This window comes from Perissodus microlepis, chromosome 6 (assembly GCF_051167445.1).
Source record: "Perissodus microlepis isolate ML-2025 ecotype Zambia chromosome 6, ASM5116744v1, whole genome shotgun sequence".
Classification (NCBI taxonomy): Eukaryota; Metazoa; Chordata; class Actinopteri; order Cichliformes; family Cichlidae; genus Perissodus; species Perissodus microlepis.
The window spans coordinates 10509648-10529618 of NC_140466.1; the positions used below are offsets into that span (position 1 = coordinate 10509648).

Genomic DNA, 19971 nt, shown 5'->3' on the forward strand with positions numbered 1-19971 from the left:
ACCCATTTCAAAATTTCTAGTTCAGATCAAAATTATTGTTCTGATTAAGGAAACAGTAAATCTGGCCACATTATTGTCCCGATCTTCCAATTTTCCCTTTCCAATGTGACTAAATAAAATTCAACTTTTTTTAAAAATAAAAGCAGTTGCACACCCAGGTATTTCTTACAGTAAGAATCCTCCAACAACCTTTCAAAAGAAAATTTTTTGTCTTTCCTCAATTTTGAGACCAACTGAACCCACAAACCTGAAGCTGCAGACCCCAAACTAACCAAATTTAATGTTTCCTTAATCAGCACAGTAATTTTTAAGTCTTTATGTGTTATGTTTACTCACAGTTTTGATGCTTGCTTCTTCGACTTGATCCACGATTAGCTCTGCACCATCGCTCTGCTGTTTTCTTTCTCCTCATGCTTCTCCTTCGTGCGTCCTGTCCTCAGATATAATCCAACCTGCCTCCTTGTTTCCTCCTTGACTTGTATTCGCAAAATTTCCAGTTAAATTAAGAGTAATCCAGAAAAGTTTTCCTGCTTCAAAAGCTCTTCCAGTTGCCTGTCTTCTTGTCCTCCTTCAAATGTGCATTTTATGTATTTGTATTTATTTGACTTCATATTGCCATGACAACATAACACAGAGCATCATGGTAGATTAAAGCAGGTGGTTCTGTCCTCTACAGAAATGCTGGTGTTCCATAGTGATGTAAAAGTACGCTGTAAAATGTAATATTGTGTTTAATTAAAAATATTAAATAGGCTGAACTCAGTTTTTTATCAATTTGTTATTAGAACTCGATTTAAATAAGTTACCAGCACATTTTATGCAAAAACGCTGATAAACTCAATTTATTTGAGTTGTCTTAACTTAGAAAAACTAAGTAAGATGGAAGTTTTTCTTCTCAGTGCGGAAGGATGAAAGATGTGTAGTGATGCCACGTCACTACCGTCCTCCTCCCTAGCACGGATCAGTCCGCATGTTCATGGTGCCAGCATTTTTTATGGAATATGTTGAGCAAACCTAGAAAAGCGTCAGCTCAAGAGATTATTGTTGTCATTGCTGTGGATCTTTACCTGATACACTGACTTGGTGAGTAAATGTTTACTCTTATTCAAACTGATTTTGTGGCTTCTCTTAGTTTAGCACCAGGTTTATAATCGTGCTAGCTAGTTAGTGTTAGCCTAGCGTTGCTGCTGCGGCTGGGCTCATGTTACTTAAAAATTAACACCACAGCCTTAAAAACCTTATATAAAAATATGTCTGTGAAATTTTCTGTTGATTGTTTGAAATAAAAAAGTGAGATAAGAGCCCAGACAAAATTCTTCGGGGGGGGGGGTGAAAACAATAAGCCAGGAGATAGCTGTGCTCGCGGACTGTTATCAAGCCTTGACCTCCCGGTCAGCTATCGCGCTGGTGGATAACAGAGCTCTCTGAAAACGTGGAGGCACTTTTGCAAATATGTGATATTTTGATAAATTAAGTAGATATTTGAGCATTACACAGCTACATTCTCCGCTGAAAATATCTTAAAAGGTTATTTTGTGACCCAGAAAGGGTAATCTGGGGAAAAGGAGGATCGCATTTGTCGGCCACGGTTGTCGGAGCCTGTGCGTACTTGTAAGCGCTGCAATGGCGGAGGAGCGCGGCTGAAAAACTTATTACTTTTTCTGGGTCACAAAATCAACTTTTAAGATATTTTCAGGCGAGAATGTAGCTGTCGAAAGTTCAAATATCTGCTCGATTTATCAAGACATCACATATTTGCAAAAATGCTCCGACGTTTTCAGAGACGTCCATTTTTTTCATGCTTTGTGGCAGCTTGAACATCTGTGGCATCTATTAATGTCAAATCTAGCCTTTATTTAACAACATAAGCAAACTCTATGTTACAATGATTGCACAGCCATTAAGGATAAAATCGGTTTCTGAAAAATGTTCTGTTTTTTCTCCTTCTGCTTGCTTCTTACTGTCTTTGAGGCTCGAGATCAGCACTCCTGCTGTTGGACAGAAAGACATCAACTCAGTGGTAAGTATTTTGGTTTTCCAATATATTAGCAACTGTCAGTGACATTTATATTAATCAGGCTGAACTTTAATCATACTTTAGATCAGTTTTACTTATACTTTAGTTTTACTTATTGTTTTATTTGTTTTTTGGTTTGGGGAAGTTGTTTCTTTACTGATCTTTTCCTGTCTTCTGTTATTAGACTTGAGATATGACTGCGCTATGCTGTTGCTGGTGACTCCAGTTAATTCTACAAGACATGCTGTGTAAGTAAACAAACAACAACAGTTTGGTCTGCATTTCTTGAAAGATCACATCCCCCAAACTTAGTTTAGAGGGTCTACACTGTATATAGTGAAGTCTGCAAGTTTTCTAACAGCAAAATTTGTTTTGTACCCAAATCATTTTGCACATCATTACAATGAAAGTTATTGGCCATGTTTGCATAGCCCTTTTTAAAATGATGCTTTCATGACATTATTGTGTGTCGGGTGGGGGTCAGGGATATCCAGACTGACAATTGGGACATTGAATGTCACCTCTCCGGTGGGGAGGGAGCCTGAGATTGTCTAAATTGGAGTCTGTTTTATACCAAATGCAGAAAAAAATGTTTTAAGAAAGCAATTCAGCAGTTCATGTTCCAAAAAATATGATTGTTTGCTTGCAGGACACCAGGAAAGATGAGTCCTCCGTCACAGATGGTGTGGTCAGTGAAGATGGTCGCCTGCAGGTTCAAGCTCATTGGATCTCCAACCCACATCCACTGCCACTGTACTTAAGGGAAGTTAAAGACTTTCTTCTGCACCTACATTTGGATCACCTCGATCCATGATAGTCATTCAGGCAGTAATGCCTGGACTGGAAACAAGCCATCCTTAAAATATTACAACATTCCAGCTCCTGTGTTGGAATGCAAAACAAATGTGTTGTTTAAATCAGAGACTGCACTTGTGACAGAACAATAAATATTTTATTTTGATTATATAAGTAATGTAAGTACAAAACAAAGTTGTGGTAGGCCTAAACTTATTTTCAGAATAATTACATCTGTGACTTTGTTTCATTGTAAGATTATACCAGTGATGGCAATATAATTGTTTGTTGTTCAGCAGAACAGTTTCCAGTATGTTGGCTGTTATACTTTGTTGTGTTTGAAAATAAAAGTTGGTCTGATTTTAACATCATTACAAAAAGTGTTGTTAATTATTTTTAATCATATTCAGGTTACCACAAATTGTTTTTTCATTTAGTTGAACTTGAAATGTTTGTCAGTAGGTAAACAATTAGTATTGTACAGTCAGAAATATCAAGTTATTCTTAATACTGCAGACTTGCACTGTATAAGTTGTCCTAACAGTCATCTTAAGTAAGCTTTACTTAGTTTTTTTGAGGCAATGAGTTTCCTTAATTTTTTTGAGTTCTGGGAACTAACAAGGCTGTACAGTGTACTCAAAATGAATAAGTTGCCCTAACTTGGTCATCTTACGTAAACTTGATCCAATTTTCTTGAGTTCTGGGAACAAACGAGCTTGTACAGAGTACTCAAAATAAACAAGTTGTCCTAATTTAGTCATTTTTAGCTAAGCTTTACTCAATTGTTTTGAGGCAACGAGTTTCCTCAATTTTTTTTGAGTTCTGGGAACTAATTAGATTTTACAGTGTGTAAGAGCAGGAATTTAACTACAAACCCTCATAGTTCCCATCAGTATCATTCATTCTGCTCTGCCTCAATGGTCACAGTGGCTAGTTTAAGTACGTTTGCCCCATAGAAATCCATTGAGTCCCTTTGATACATGTTTAGACCTTTATAATTTTCAGGGTGCATGAGTGTTATATCTCCATCTCATCCTAAACATTTTACCAACATGTAAAAGGCATACATCCACAAGATTTTGATTTGTTTAATTTTAATTGAAACTTGTTTTATTCTGAATAAATGTGTGAGATGGCCCTCAGGGCCCTATTTCAGGAAGCCGGTTTAGAAAACTCAGAGTGAAAAATGATACTCAGGGTTGAGTAACCCCGAACTGTCCAACTTGGAATATTCGGTTTCAGAAAGGCTGATAACAATTAGTTCAATCAACGCGGAGTTGCGTCAACCCCAAGTTAAGCGCGCGCACGAGGATACATAAAGCCCTGATCAGTGGAGCACAGATCAAGCGAGTCACCATGGAGACGGAGGGAAAGAAGGTGCGGTCGACGTATTTCACAGCGCTTGAGGCCGAAACCCTGATGGCAGCATATGCCGACAACATGCACATCTTGCAGAAAAAAAGTAACACAGCCACAGCTGCAAAAGAAAGGGAGCATGCATGGCAAAACATAGCCGACAGAGTCAATGCGTGAGTGCAAATGTAAACATTGATCTAGGGATCTCCACCCATTTAACACGGTAATGTACTATATCCTATCTATTATCATTGTATACATTTAATGTTGTGATGTGATGTGAGCGCAGGTGCAACCCAACAGGCCCCAAACGTTCCTGGCAGCAAGTAAAAATGAAATACAAAAATATAGTCCAAACAGGTGAGGTGTAATTGTATTACGAGCCATGGTGCTTGGTCTGTTTGTCCCATGCAAATCAATTGCAGTTAGAGGCTACATTCATTGTCCTTCTGTAAGCACTCATTGAAATTATCTGAGCACATTACAAGTACATATTTGCTTACTCTGTATGCTCAAATGTGAGCCGTTATAGCCAACAGAAAAAAAGCGGAAGCCCGAAAAACAGGTGGGGGTCCTCCACCACCACCACTCACAGAGGCTGAGCAGTTGGCCCTCAGCCAAAACAGTGGGCGCCCAGTGGCTGAAGGCATCTCTGCGGGGACATCCTCTGAGGCAATAACCCCGCAAGACACAAGTGCCTACATAAGGGGTAAATCCAAAACAATACATGATGTGCATACATCCTTTCTTCACAGTCACCTTTGCAGTGCGACACATTCATTTGATGAACTCCTTACCAAAATGAACTATGTTGTAGTGAAGTTATTGTCCTACTGATTTTGCCTTCCCTCAGTGTCGGTTGTCTTTGAGAGCATAATGACAATGAGGTGTACGGTGATTGGTATGTCTGTTAATTGCCAGTTGGGCCCTTGTAAGTTATGAGTGACCTGTATGAACCTCATATTCTTTCAGTTGATGGTGATGGTGTACTGCATCTGGTGCAGCCCCCTGTTGAGCCAGACCAACATGCAGTTGTGAGTACTCGTAATACTCCACAGACTACATGTGTCAACAGTAGAACAGCAATGTTGTTAATGTCTCCACTACAGGCAAATGATGACGAAACAGTGACAGCTGTTACAGAGGAGGAAGCAACAGAGACACACCATGAGGTTTACATCTTACAGTGGAAAATATAACAACTGAATACAATGTGGTACTATGATAACACCATGGACGTACTATGTCCCTGACAGAGTGATGATGGAAATGAAGAGGAAGAGGGTCCAGCCACTCCTCCAACAAACCTTTCCACAGTAGGATGTTCAGCACTGAGTCACAACCAACCTAAGTAGGCATGTACTATGGATGTCAATGCTATGTCCTGTGTTGCAATAGCTCCCTGTAAAGCAGCTGTACAAGACATATTTGGTCAAGAAAATACAGAAGTGCGACATGGAAATGGTACACCTCGAGCAGCAGATCCAAAAGTCCAAGTTGGAGATTTTACTGCTGGAACAACAGTTAAGGGTGGGTGAAGTGGTCAGAGATGGACGAATTATGTCAGTGTTTGTACAACATACTAATATACCTTTTTATACCTTGTGTACAGGACATACAGGGCGACCAATAAAGCCAGTTGACCAAAAAATATGTGTATTCGTCTTGTAACATGTTGAGGTGACGGGTCACAGGAAATGGTTGTGACATATGGTGTCTCTGACTACTCTTCCATCCTTTATGTTCGTGGGTGGGTCAGGATGTACATCGTGTGGATCACTGCTGATGTCTGGTTCAGATGGACAGTGTTCTCCTCTAATTGTGGCAATGTTGTGAAGAATCACACATGCCACAATAATGTCACATGCCCTTTCTGGGGCGACCCTGAGTCTTTGCAGGCACTGGAACCGGGCCTTGAGCATTCCGATGGTCATTTCAACTCTGGCCCGTGTCCTGCAATGGGCCAGATTATATCGCTGCTGTGGGCCCGGTTCAGGGTCAGGGTAAGGGGTAAGCAAATAGGGTAAACATGGATACCCCCTATCACCAAGCAAGTGGCCAGTGAACTCTCCTAGGACAGAAGGATACACGTCAGTGCAAACGTCCCTGTAGCAATTGGTCTCTGTATATTTCAAAGTATTTTCGACCCACCATGTCCAAATTTGGTGCTCAGTGTACATTCACGGAAAATTCGTGAGTCATGAACAGAGCCTGGCCACTTGGCTTCCACATTTGTGATGATGTTGGCAGCATCACATATGATCTTCACAGTGCAGAGAACACAAATTAGCATCCATTACTATAATGACATCACTTGTTAGTGTGAAATGCTACAGGGAACTATGTACCTGTACATTGATGCTGTGGAAAGACTTCCTGTTCACATAGTCCCCTTCATTTACTGAGGGTGCAATGATTGGAATGTGGGTGCCATCTATACAGCCAATCACGCCTGGGAACCCTGAAAATAGCTGCAACATGTAAGTAGTAGTTCAAGTATCACCACATCATGGATTAGGTTTTGTTCATCCTGATACCTGCAATTTTGTGGAATCCCTCTTTGATGAATCTTGTGGGTCTGTGACCGGGGAACACCACAAACGAGTGCAGGAGACGTTTCAGTGCAACTGTAACATTCCTGACTGCCCGACAGACGGTAGCCTTGGAAACGTGCTCAGCGTCACCAATATTGTACAGAAAGCTCCCGTTTGCAAAAAACGGAGTGCAGTACAAATAATATGTAATGAACTGAGAGCATGTCCGCGATGTGTCACATGAGCAATATATGGCCTGAGGATGTTATCCAAATAAATTATGGATTGTGCTGAGAAACGGTAACGTTCACACAGGAAATCATCAGGGAATGATAATATGTCCAAACGCGCTCTAACCACTCTCTCCCGGCGGAGAGCTCTGCGGAGAATTTGGGCTCCAACATCTACTGGCTCTTCAAGGAAGGGGCACGCCATGTCTGACACTTCCTACAGTCAGGTTTCCGACAAAGAGGCGGGGACAGTCAGGGTTAGTTGCAGTAAAGCTGCTAGGGGGCAGGTTAGCTTCACGGAGTGTGTCGTCATGGTGACTCACTCAGGCTTCATCTGAACTCGCTTTGTGAAACCGAAGACCCAGAGTTTTCGTTCACTCAGGGTGTAATTACTCAGAGTTTGCACTAAACCGGCTTCCTGAAATAGGGCCCAGGCCTCTAAATCCACATCCAGGTTTGGGTGACTTCTTGGATTAGGGGAGTATTATTTAGAGCAATGTTTGTCACTTTGGTTAATTGCTAAACTCAGGCCGTTTTTGTTCAGTCTTTTTCTAACTGAACTTTCACATTTAACATGCTAACTGAAGCCTGTAGAGTCTGAGCTGTAGCTCTTTTATTTTCTGTATTGTACAGTCTGACTTAGGGGTGAATTTGCTGGGATTGGTGACTGCGTTGCATGTTTTGAATAATCTTCTTCAGAGTAGACTTTTGGTGTAAGCTGATAGTGAATGAAGAAAACTATAAAAAGCTGCTGTGGTTTTAATTTTCCAAGAGAGGTAATGCACATAATGCAGAGACGAGCGCACGGGGGATATCCAAATTCTAGGAAGGCAGCCTGCTGCTGTACACAGGCGGATTCTTCTCAGTCATAGTTCTTAACAACTTGACTGTTTTCTCAAACCACACAAAGAGTGCTGTTTCCATTCTGGGAAGTCTACTCATTGGTGTAGGCAGCTCTTCAAATTATAAGTAGCTATATATGAGCAGCTATATTAGCTTTGACTTATCATATGTTAAATATTATACTTTCCTGTTTTAAAATTTATGATGGCTCAAAATTCAAACCTTACAAATTAAAACCCTGAATCATCACCACCTGTGTGAACTACAAGGGTGCCATCATTTTTCTTTTCAATCCATTAAGTACCACATTTTACACACTGAGCAAGAAAGGAAGTGAGCTCTTCATGGTGACCCCAGAAATTTTAAACTAGCATACTACTGACACTGCTCAACATCTCTTTTTTTTTTTTGCCTGTCCTGTTTGGTTCTTTTGCCATCAGAATTATTGTGTAAAGACAAAGAAAGATGCCCAACAGATTTACTTTACCAAATGGACCATCCCAGTCTTGCCATATTGATCTATTTGATTCACCTTTGCTTTTGTTGTTTATTTTGTTTTATTTTCACTTGCTAAACATGGGACAGATTTGACTGGGGGAAAGAAAACGGAGAAAGAAAGAGGAAAAGAAAAACAGCGGGGAAGAGTAACATGATAAAGGACAAAAAAGAAAAACCAACAAAACAAACAGACAAAAAAAATACATATATCAATCACCTGGATCACCTGTCAGGAAAGAAAAAAGAGAAAACGAGCAAAAAAAAGAGAGCAATATAATAAATAACATCATCGCGATGATCTATGTGAATATAACAGTAAATACTAAATATTGAATATTATTGTGCAGCACGTAAGATCAACAGCGCACAGTGTGCTTTGAGGTAGGAGCCAGAGTGACCGAGGGGGGGGTGTCACTGCTCGACATCTCACAGTACAGTATAAGAGTCCCGCCACAAGGAGACACTAAAGGCTTTCAAACCAACAGTTTCTGCTTCCAAAGTGGCGCCAACCGTCACCGCCGATCATTGTACTTATGTAACATAGACTGTGGATGCATGTTTAAGTTGATACATCACTTAAAGCCACCACTGTTCAGGCATCACATCTGTCCATTAGGTTTCCCTTTCATACTCAACATTTTTATCCCTGGGTACTAACTTTTTTGTTTTTGCTGACTGTTTATTTATTTGTTTGTTTGTCTAATGCTCTTGTTGCACTGCTAAATAGGCTGTAGCCAACATGATTTATAAAATGATTATAAAATCTAAGAAATTACTGCATTATTTCACCTACTCTTATTAAACTCACTTTCCTACAAACTGATTGCAGCTTCTACTTTGTTTAGTCAATGTTATGTCTCTAAATTATTTCATATCATTCATGGGAGATATGTTTGATAAATGATAAGTTAACAAGTCACTGCTACCAGCCTAATCAATTCATTGGGGCGACCTGCGTGTTGTGTTGCATTGTCTGATTTGGTCATAGTGTGTAAACACCTCTAGAGGCCACTGTTATATAGCTGCTGCAAACTGAACGTGCCCGTACCAGAGGTTATACTTAAAATGGCAGCTGCCAGGAAGTCTCTTTGGACATTTGTGTTCGCCCTTTATGAAATAGATATGTTGTATTACAAGGTACTAATGCACCCTTGCATTGGTAAAATAAATTCTACTAGAATAGCTAATACTCCCTTACAGAAGATTTATTTTGACCTTTCTAAAGCCTTCTTTAAAAATTAGAAAATAAAATGAAAACAGGCATATCAAAAAAAGCCTACTAGAAATACTACTCTGCATTACATCCTAACACTTGGCTAAATCCTAATATGTAATTCTGGTTTAATAGTTTATTACACTAAATGTGATTATGCACTAAAAAAAACATGTTGGGTTTACTTAATTCAATAGTGGACACTGGTTGCACACAGATGTTTTGCTTTGGCAGGAGCTTAAACAACTGAGGTGAAGTTATTCATATTCAATAAACCTGTGCAATTTGTGTTGATAAAGTTTGATTGAAACAAAATATCCAATTTGAGCTCCTGGATATTTTAATCCTTCACAATTTTCACACTTTATTCCAACACTATTCAGTGACTTTTACCCAAATACTATTTGGTCACTGAAATACTATATGTTATCTTGTCTGTGAAGGTTCTCAGTCATCCAGGTCATCGTAGTCAAAGGAGCTTGCAACTTCTTTAAGTTACGTCTTCAAGTAACTTAAAGAAGTCCAGACGCTTTTCTTTGCAAGCTCCTTTGACTATATGTTATCTTCAAATTACATGTTGGTATTACATTCCAAATACACAATTTTCCAATGAAGGCCTTATAACAGATTGTATTGTTCTCTTCCAAGATTGTTGCCAGCATCCACTAGTAACCTTTCAAAACAAAAACGCTAATATCACTGCAGTGACAGTAGGTAAACCAGGGGTCTCAAACTGGCGGCTCGGGGGCCACTTGCGGCCCACGTCACCCCTACTTGCCACCCCTACTGTTGACGTGAAGAAAGGAAATACAATTTGGCCCTTGAAGTTAGTTTTTGTTACGGGGGATTTTGTTGTTGAGTGCAATTTGAAAATAAGTTGTTTAAAAAGCAAAAATGTTTTAAAATGAGGGCAATATGAGCAGAGTAAAAACATGTTGAGGGATTGGCTGTATTAGTTCAGTGAGAGAGTTATATGTGAAGAAAACAATTTTCACTAGCAGTCAAAAACTAATGTGTTCACTTATGTCTACATTTTTATTTTGTTAAATATGGACAAAACTATAGTAGAAATGCTTCCACGTGTCTGGCCAGAAAGAGAGTATCTTTCCTTTTTATTTGTTAGTTCAATAAGAAGGTTTCAGTTAGTTACGAGTGAGAAGTTTTTTGCATTCGCATTTGCAGTTTTGTTATACAATATTTGAAACTTAAAACAAACAAACAAAACACTACATTTTCTGAAAGATTTGTGGGTGTTTTCTTGTTTGTTTGTTTTTGTACTACTTGAACACTAAAGTGGCCCTCCAATGACATGACAGTACCAGCAGTGGCCCACAGCTCATTTAAGATTGACACCCCTGCTTTAAGGTGTTATTATGTGGATATGTTGGTTTTATTTAGTTGCTGTCAACAAGTGGAAGGTAACCTAATGAAGCCTGTTATTTCTTTCTGTGGCTCAGAAGTTGGAAATTTCAATAACAGTGCGTTATCCAATTACTCAGATTGTCAGAGGAGTTCACTATACAGGGAGTGCAGAATTATTAGGCAAATGAGTATTTTGTCCACATCATCCTCTTCATGCATGTTGTCTTACTCCAAGCTGTATAGGCTCGAAAGCCTACTACCAATTAAGCATATTAGGTGATGTGCATCTCTGTAATGAGAAGGGGTGTGGTCTAATGACATCAACACCCTATATCAGGTGTGCATAATTATTAGGCAACTTCCTTTCCTTTGGCAAAATGGGTCAAAAGAAGGACTTGACAGGCACAGAAAAGTCAAAAATAGTGAGATATCTTGCAGAGGGATGCAGCAGTCTCAAAATTGCAAAGCTTCTGAAGCGTGATCATCGAACAATCAAGCGTTTCATTCAAAATAGTCAACAGGGTCGCAAGAAGCGTGTGGAAAAACCAAGGCGCAAAATAACTGCCCATGAACTGAGAAAAGTCAAGCGTGCAGCTGCCAAGATGCCACTTGCCACCAGTTTGGCCATATTTCAGAGCTGCAACATCACTGGAGTGCCCAAAAGCACAAGGTGTGCAATACTCAGAGACATGGCCAAGGTAAGAAAGGCTGAAAGACGACCACCACTGAACAAGACACACAAGCTGAAACGTCAAGACTGGGCCAAGAAATATCTCAAGACTGGTTTTTCTAAGGTTTTATGGACTGATGAAATGAGAGTGAGTCTTGATGGGCCAGATGGATGGGCCCGTGGCTGGATTGGTAAAGGGCAGAGAGCTCCAGTCCGACTCAGACGCCAGCAAGGTGGAGGTGGAGTACTGGTTTGGGCTGGTATCATCAAAGATGAGCTTGTGGGGCCTTTTCGGGTTGAGGATGGAGTCAAGCTCAACTCCCAGTCCTACTGCCAGTTTCTGGAAGACACCTTCTTCAAGCAGTGGTACAGGAAGAAGTCTGCATCCTTCAAGAAAAACATGATTTTCATGCAGGACAATGCTCCATCACACGCGTCCAAGTACTCCACAGCGTGGCTGGCAAGAAAGGGTATAAAAGAAGAAAAACTAATGACATGGCCTCCTTGTTCACCTGATCTGAACCCCATTGAGAACCTGTGGTCCATCATCAAATGTGAGATTTACAAGGAGGGACAACAGTACACCTCTCTGAACAGTGTCTGGGAGGCTGTGGTTGCTGCTGCACGCAATGTTGATGGTGAACAGATCAAAACACTGACAGAATCCATGGATGGCAGGCTTTTGAGTGTCCTTGCAAAGAAAGGTGGCTATATTGGTCGCTGATTTGTTTTTGTTTTGTTTTTGAATGTCAGAAATGTATATTTGTGAATGTGGAGATGTTATATTGGTTTCACTGGTAAAAATAAATAATTGAAATGGGTATATATTTGTTTTTTGTTAAGTTGCCTAATAATTATGCACAGTAATAGTCACCTGCACACACAGATATCCTCCTAAAATAGCTAAAACTAAAAACAAACTAAAAACTACTTCCAAAAACATCCGAGAAGCTTCTTCAGTTCTAAGGTCAAATGGTGGAGAGTCCCAGATATAAACCTAGTGGGAGTATCCCCCCACAGAGGGACAAAAGGACCCCCTGATGATCCTCTAATCGCCTGAGCCAAGGTGTGAAAGCGGGTGTGGGTCCCAATCAGCCAGAGTTTCGGGTGTGTTCATTGTGAAACCTGGCCCCACCTTATCATGCGAATTCCTGAGGTCAGATGGCCCAGGATGTGAGTGGGCGTTAAGGCGTCTGGGAAGGGATCTCAAAACTGGATTATAGATGGCAGAGAGTTGGTGTCGTAAACCCCCGCCTCTGTTCAAAGATGGTCGCTCACAGTGGACATAGATGGCTTCTTTCACTCCTCTTTCAAACCATCTGTCCTCTCTGTCCAAAATGTGAACATTGGCATCCTCGAAAGAGTGTCCTTTATCCTTAAGATGCAGATGGACTGCTGAGTCTTGTCCTGTGGAGGTGGCTCTTCTGTGTTGTGCCATGCGCTTGTGAAGTGGCTGTTTGGTCTCTCCAATGTAGAGGTCTGGGCATTTCTCGCTGCACTGTACAGCATACACCACATTGTTAAGTCTGTGTTTTGGCGTTTTGTCTTTCGGGTGAACCAGTTTTTGTCTGAGCGTGTTGCTGGGTCTGAAATGCACCGGGATGTCATGCTTGGAGAAAACTCTCACAACACAGAAGAGCCACCTCCACAGGACAAGACTCAGCAGTCCATCTGCATCTTAAGGATAAAGGACACTCTTTCGAGGATGCCAATGTTCACATTTTGGACAGAGAGGACAGATGGTTTGAAAGAGGAGTGAAAGAAGCCATCTATGTCCACTGTGAGCGACCATCTTTGAACAGAGGCGGGGGTTTACGACACCAACTCTCTGCCATCTATAATCCAGTTTTGAGATCCCTTCCCAGACGCCTTAACGCCCACTCACATCCTGGGCCATCTGACCTCAGGAATTCGCATGATAAGGTGGGGCCAGGTTTCACAATGAACACACCCGAAACTCTGGCTGATTGGGACCCACACCCGCTTTCACACCTTGGCTCAGGCGATTAGAGGATCATCAGGGGGTCCTTTTGTCCCTCTGTGGGGGGATACTCCCACTAGGTTTATATCTGGGACTCTCCACCATTTGACCTTAGAACTGAAGAAGCTTCTCGGATGAGAGGTGAAACGTCTTCAAGTAACTTAAAGAAGTCCAGACGCTTTTCTTTGCAAGCTCCTTTGACTACGATGACCTGGATGACTGAGAACCTTCACAGACATACTTCCAAAAACATTCAGCTTTGATATTAATGAGTTTTTGGGTTCATTGAGAACATGGTTGTTGTTCAATAATAACATTATTCCTCAAAAATACAACTTGCCTAATAATTCTGCACTCCCTGTATACTCGATTAAAATACTCCATCTTCGATCCATCCCATACAGGTCACCCTGACAACACTGAGCAGTCCCTTCAGTGACAGGCTGCTGCTGCTGTCAGACTGTACACTGCACAACAGCAGTGAATGTACACCACATATGAACACACTGGGGTCTTTACATATATCAGTGTGCAATACTAAATACCTGCTACTATTAACACCCAAACACTGCACTATGTTTCATTCTTCTTCTACTAGTAATCTGTATAATTGCATCATATATGTGTATATATGTATGTCTGTATATGTATGTGTGTGTATTTGTGTGTGTGTGTGTACATGTGTGTGTATGTGTAGATAGATAGATAGATAGATAGATAGATAGAGTGATTTACATATATAAGTACATATCTATTCATTGTACCTGCATAGTCTATATTTCTTCTATTTTTGCAAAGCATTATTGCTGTTAGGTATGTTGCATGTGTTCATTTGTTCCTGCCTTGTGTACTCTGCTGCAGTAACAATTTGAATTTCCCAACTTATCTGAACTGTATCTAAACCCAGCTGATATCTGGCTAAATTTTCTGGTGAGCATCCAAATCACACTGGACTGAAGTTTACACTGTATAATGCCTGATTTCTTGTAAATATTTAACGAAATATATATTGATAAAATGCTTAACCCTTGTGCTCCCCTTCGGGGCAGCTCCGGACCCCGGGGGTCCCAGAGTACCCCTGGGTCGCATTTCACAGGCCGCGCATCAGGGTTGGCTCCCGCGCCCCGTACACCCACGTTTCCCTCCCTGAATGCCACTCCCGTTTCAATTTTTCTCCTAGTTTCAGGCAGGCTCTATCACGTTCGTCCATGGGAGGCCGCTGTTAACCCTTGTGCTCCCCTTCGGGGCAGCCCCAGACCCCGGGGGTCCCAGAGTACCCCACCCTCAGTAGAGACAGGTGAATGAAAATGAAAAAAAAAACAGAACGATCATTTGGGGTCGTCGAGTGCCCCAGAGCGATTCTAACCCTTGTGCTCCCCTTCGGGGCAGCCCCAGACCCCGGGGGTCCCAGAGTACCCCACCCTCAGTAGAGACAGGTGAATGAAAATGAAAAAAAAACAGAACGATCATTTGGGGTCGTCGAGTGCCCCAGAGCAATTCTAATGGGTTTCGTCAGGGGATCGGGAAAGAAAACGTAGCACTTGGGGGCCACGCACAGAAGCTGCTGCGGCAGCGTGGGGGTCATTGATACCCCAGTACATGAAAATGAAGCATAATCACAATAATGATAATCACAATAATGATAATAATAATAATAATAATAAGAAGAAGAAGAAGAAGAAGAAGAATACAACACACAGACGCTCCTGAGTTTTATTTTATTTTATTTGAAATTACACTCACGATACAACTGAGGCAATCTGGAAGGCAAAATAAAAGTCAACAACGGGGTTGAATCAGCCTTTCAAGACAAACGAATCTCAGTAGATATGTCAAGAACAGGTTTACATGAAAAAAAAAGGTTTACATGAAAAAATATCAACAAACTGTCCGTGTTTCAGGCGCTCGGTGCTGTACAGCGCCTCCTGTGGACGAACGTCATAGAGCCTGCCCGAAACTAGGAGAAAAATTGAAACGGGAGTGGCAGCCACAGAGGGAAATGATGACCTATCCATACCATTTAGGGACATGCGCAATAGGGGGGGTGCGTTTTTTTCATGTTGCGGGCGATCAGGAGACGTTGAATGGAAGGAATGAAACGAGGCGTAAGGAGTCTTTTCCTGATGCTGTAATAATGTTCAGCGTAAAAGTCATCGTCCAAGACTCGCAGACACTCGTGTTGTCTCTGGCTGGGGTGATTGGTCTTGCACCCGTTGCACGCTTCGGTGCGGTACTCGTTGATCACTAGGTCGAGTAGGTGATACACCGCAGTTTTCACGGTATCGACGAGTAAAGAAGACGCCCAACCGTCAAGCTTGGCGTCTTGCCGCTCGCCACCGCCGCCGCATCACACTCCGCGTCGGACAGTATCTCCCCCTCTTCCGAGGAACTGTCAGTTGTGCCGTCTGAGGAACGGTCCTCCTCGTCGCGACTTAGGGGTGCAGAGTCCATCTTTTTCTATTTTTTTTGTTGTTTTATAGCAACTTCATAGAACAGCTACAGCATAGGCAAACATTCAGTGAGTAAGTAAGTAAGTAAGTAAGTAAGTACATAGACTGCATTGGAACTAGAAATCCTAGAAAACAAGTGAAATGAAACTCAGCCTTCATAGTTTAACAAGGAGAAACAGGGTGGGTTTAGCTAAGCGAACATTGACAGTGTACAATTTAACTGAGAATATCCAAGGGCTCCACCGAGCCCCATGAGAACATAAGATGTAAAGTACGCTCCTGCGCCAAATAATCCCAAGGAAGGGAGGCCGAAGAATTTACACCGCTCCTTCAATTCGATCCTCTCCTCTTCTTCCCTTTTTCTTTGTTCTTTCTCCTTTCTCCCCTTCAGCCTTTGTCCTTCTAGTTTCCTCTGGGCCGCCTTATACATCTCGTCGGTGTAGTGGTTTCCTCCACTGAAATCCACCATTTCATCTATTTCATCCAGAAGACAGCCCCGGAGTGTCGATCACAGCGATGTTTCTTCCGTCTTTGCCCTCTGCCTCTTTTCTCAGACAGCTGTCGGTGACAGACTCGGGCGAAACGTCTTCTTTGAAAGCGTTCGCATCCCCCAGGATGGTGTTTCCGGACGCACTCTTTCCCGATCCTGTTTTACCGACCAGAAGGAGTCTCAGTTCTTCACGGGTCGCAGAGCCTGCGGGGTTGGGGAAATGATGGTAACATTTGAATCATTCTAGAAAAAACCCCCATAAAACACTACGTTACACTAGGCTATTCTTTTGTTATCTTTCTATTGATGTTGACAGCAAGCAGTTTGTCCACATAAAGCGAGTACCACAAGCAGCACACAACCCTGGGATTGCACTTTACCTTTGTATCGATGTTGACAGCGAGTAGTTTGCCCACATAACGCCAGTAGCACAAGCAGCACACATCCCTAGATCCGGCCTTTGGTCGCCAATATTTTCAGTAAGCTAAGAAAAGAAGAAAGAAAAAAGAGGTGAAATTAAGGCACATTCAAGGAAAGTATTTCAGATCAGATTAGCAAGTTAAACCACACTGAAAATACACATTGAATAAACCATGGCCCCAAACTGGTTGGTTGTCCCATGTGTTTCCCCCGTAGCTGCTCCGGGCACACACACAATGAGCCCTGGTTTCGCGACGCAGGCGTAGCAACAACCTCCTTCTACTCCTCACTGCCTCCTGTGTGTGTGTGTGTGTGTGTGGGAGGTACTGGGTTCCTCACAGACGGTGGTGTTCGCAAAACCCGCCCTCCCCAAAGCTAAGGGCTCGCCAGCGGGGCCTGTGAGAGTGAGGGTCCGAGGTCCAAATGGAGGGTTGTGTTCGCGTAACCCGCCCTCCGCAGACCTAAGCGTACGCTACCGAGGCGCTTGAGAACGATGTAGAGTGCGCAAGGATGAGGAGGAGGCAAGGAGTGTCTGAAGTCCAAATGGAGGGCGGTGTTCGCGTAATAGGCAGGCCACAGAGCTGCTCTTTCACTAGCGAGGCGCTTGAGAACGATGTAGAGGGAGTAAGGAGTACGAGGAGCAATGGAGATCCCAAGGTCTTCACCGAAGGGGGTGTTCGCGAAACCCACCCTCTGCAAACCTAAGCGTACTCTAGCGAGGAGCGTGACAAGGATGTAGAGGGAGCAAGGAGGATGAGGAGGCACGGAGAGCCTGAGGTCAAACTGGAGGGTGGTGTTCGCGTAATAGGCAGGCCAAGCAGCTGCTCTTTCACTAGCGAGGCGCAGGAGAACGATGGAGAAGGAGCAAGGAAGACGAGGAGCAACGGAGAGCCCAAGGTCCTCACTTAGGCCGGTTTACGCGTAACCCGGGGCCCATCCGGCTAAGCCCTCCCCTGCGAGGAGCAGGAGAACGGAGCAGAAGGAGGTCGCAGGACGGGGAGGCAGGGAGAGTCCGAAGTCCTCACTTAGGCCGGTTTACGCAAACACTGCCGAGAAGGAGACATTGATGATGATGATGATGATATGAAGTTGAGAGTTGTTTCCTCCGGCGGTTCGGGGTCCCTCCAGACCCCAGTGTTTGCCATCGTAACTTACGAATGTGCATTGGGGTTGCGAAATACCCATCGTGGGTACACTTTGACCCCATAGTAATCGTGGAGTAGAGAGCATCCCCGGTCCTCGCGAAGACCGGTTTACGCGTAACCCGAGGCCCATAAGGCTAAGCACTCACCTGCGAGGAGCAGGAGAACGGAGCAGAAGGAGGAAGGAGGACTAGGAGGCAGGGAGAGTCCGAGGTCCTCACTGAGGCCCGTTTATGCGAACACTGCCGAAAAGGAGACGATGATGATGATGATGATAATGATGTGAAGTTGAGAGTTGTTTCCTCCGGCGGTTCGGGGTCCCTCCAGACCCCAGTGTTTGCCATCGTAACTTACGAATGTGCATTGGGGTTGCGAAATACCCCATCGTGATTACTAAGGGGTCACACAGTACCCACGGAACACAGAGCGCCCGAGGTCCCCACTGAGGCCGGTTTACGCGTAACTCGGGGCCCATCCGCCTGAGCGCTCGCCTGCGAGGAACAGGAGAACGGAGCAGAAGGAGGTAGGAGGACTGGGAGGCAGAGAGATTCCCCGGTCCTCACTTAGGCCGGTTTACGCGAATACCGCCCTCTGTAAAGCTGAGCGTTCAGAAGCGCGGGGCAGAAGGACCAAGGAGAAGGAGGACGAGAAGGAGGCGATGATGATGATGATGATGATGATGATGATGACGATGATGTGAAGTTGAGAGTTGTTTGCCCCGGTGGTTCGGGGTCCCTCCAGACCCCAGTGTTTGCCATCGTAACTTACGAATGTGCGTTGGGGTGGCGAAATGTCCCCCATTGTGGCTACTAAGGGGTCGGCAAATACCCCCGAGGTGATGAGACAGGGGTAACGAAATACCCTGATGTGAGTAACGCGGGGTAGCGAAATACCCCACCGCAACATCGGTAAAGGTAGCGATATACGAGTTACTAAGCGTGTCGGGGTTGCGGACAAATTGCCAGCCAGAAAGACAGAAAGAGAGCACACCACCGACAAGGACATGTCCCGCACCAGGCCATGGGTGGCGAGGAGGGATCGAGGCGTAGCAGCATCAACGGCATCAACATCTGTGTCAGCGTCGCAAACCTCTTGGGGAAACCGCGGCTCCTTCAGCGGAAGAAACTTAGGCACATCGTGCACTGCTGCTGCTGCTGCTCCTGCTACTCTATTACGACCCGCTACATTTCATTATCAAGGCCTAGCCAGCAAAGACGCAGAAGACAACACGGTCGCCGGTGGTCACGTAATAGACAGGTCCGAACACGAAATCTTCTCCAGAAAGACAGAAGAAGAAGAAGAAGTCAGTGTCCATCTAACTGACGAGGTTGAACATGACGAGAAAATTGCCTTTGTTTGGTCCGAGGCACAAGCATCCGGCTTTGAAATCTCATCGCAAAATTACCAGGGTGACGACTCGGAAGATGACTCGGAAAAAGAGTCGCAAGATGACAACGAGCACTCTGAGGCCGAGCTTCGTGACGAGGATGCTATGGGGGGCACTGAGGATGGCGGTGATGATGGTCGCGATGATAATTACGGTGAAGACGACGACGTAGATTACGACGAAGCTGTAGGTGATTGCCACGAAGGTGACGGCGATGACGGTGATGACGGTGATGACGATTACCACGAAGATGGTAGCGACGAAGATGACACCGACGACTACGATGGAGAAGAAGAAGAAGAAGAAGAAGAGGACGAGGACGAGCAATCGTCGCGGTCGATTTATCCCAAACCCCGCGACCTCGAGCAGCGAAGAGGCCCCACCAAAGAGGCTCTAGCCGCGGTCCGAGACGAGGCGTCCTCGTTCATGGCGTACTTTCCGCCCGAGATAGAGGACGCCGTGGTCGCGATGACCAACCTGGAAGCGTCCAGGCGCCGCACCGCCATCGACGGTTGGAAGCCCATGGGCCGCGCCGAGTTCCAGGCCTACGTGGGGCTGCTGATACTCGCCGGCGTGTACAGGT

General features: G+C 43.8%; 1 protein-coding gene across 1 annotated transcript; it reads left to right on the forward strand.

Moving 5' to 3' along the window:
• The first annotated feature begins 4055 nt into the window (after positions 1-4055).
• Positions 4056-5839, forward strand: LOC146385120 (uncharacterized). The gene is made up of 7 exons (XM_084929918.1): positions 4056-4341; positions 4458-4528; positions 4701-4877; positions 5141-5202; positions 5278-5340; positions 5425-5484; positions 5567-5839. The coding sequence occupies exons 1-7, from the start codon at positions 4169-4171 to the stop codon at positions 5837-5839; spliced, it is 879 nt and encodes a 292-aa protein (XP_084786044.1). The 5' UTR covers positions 4056-4168.
• Positions 5840-19971: the final 14132 nt, after the last annotated feature.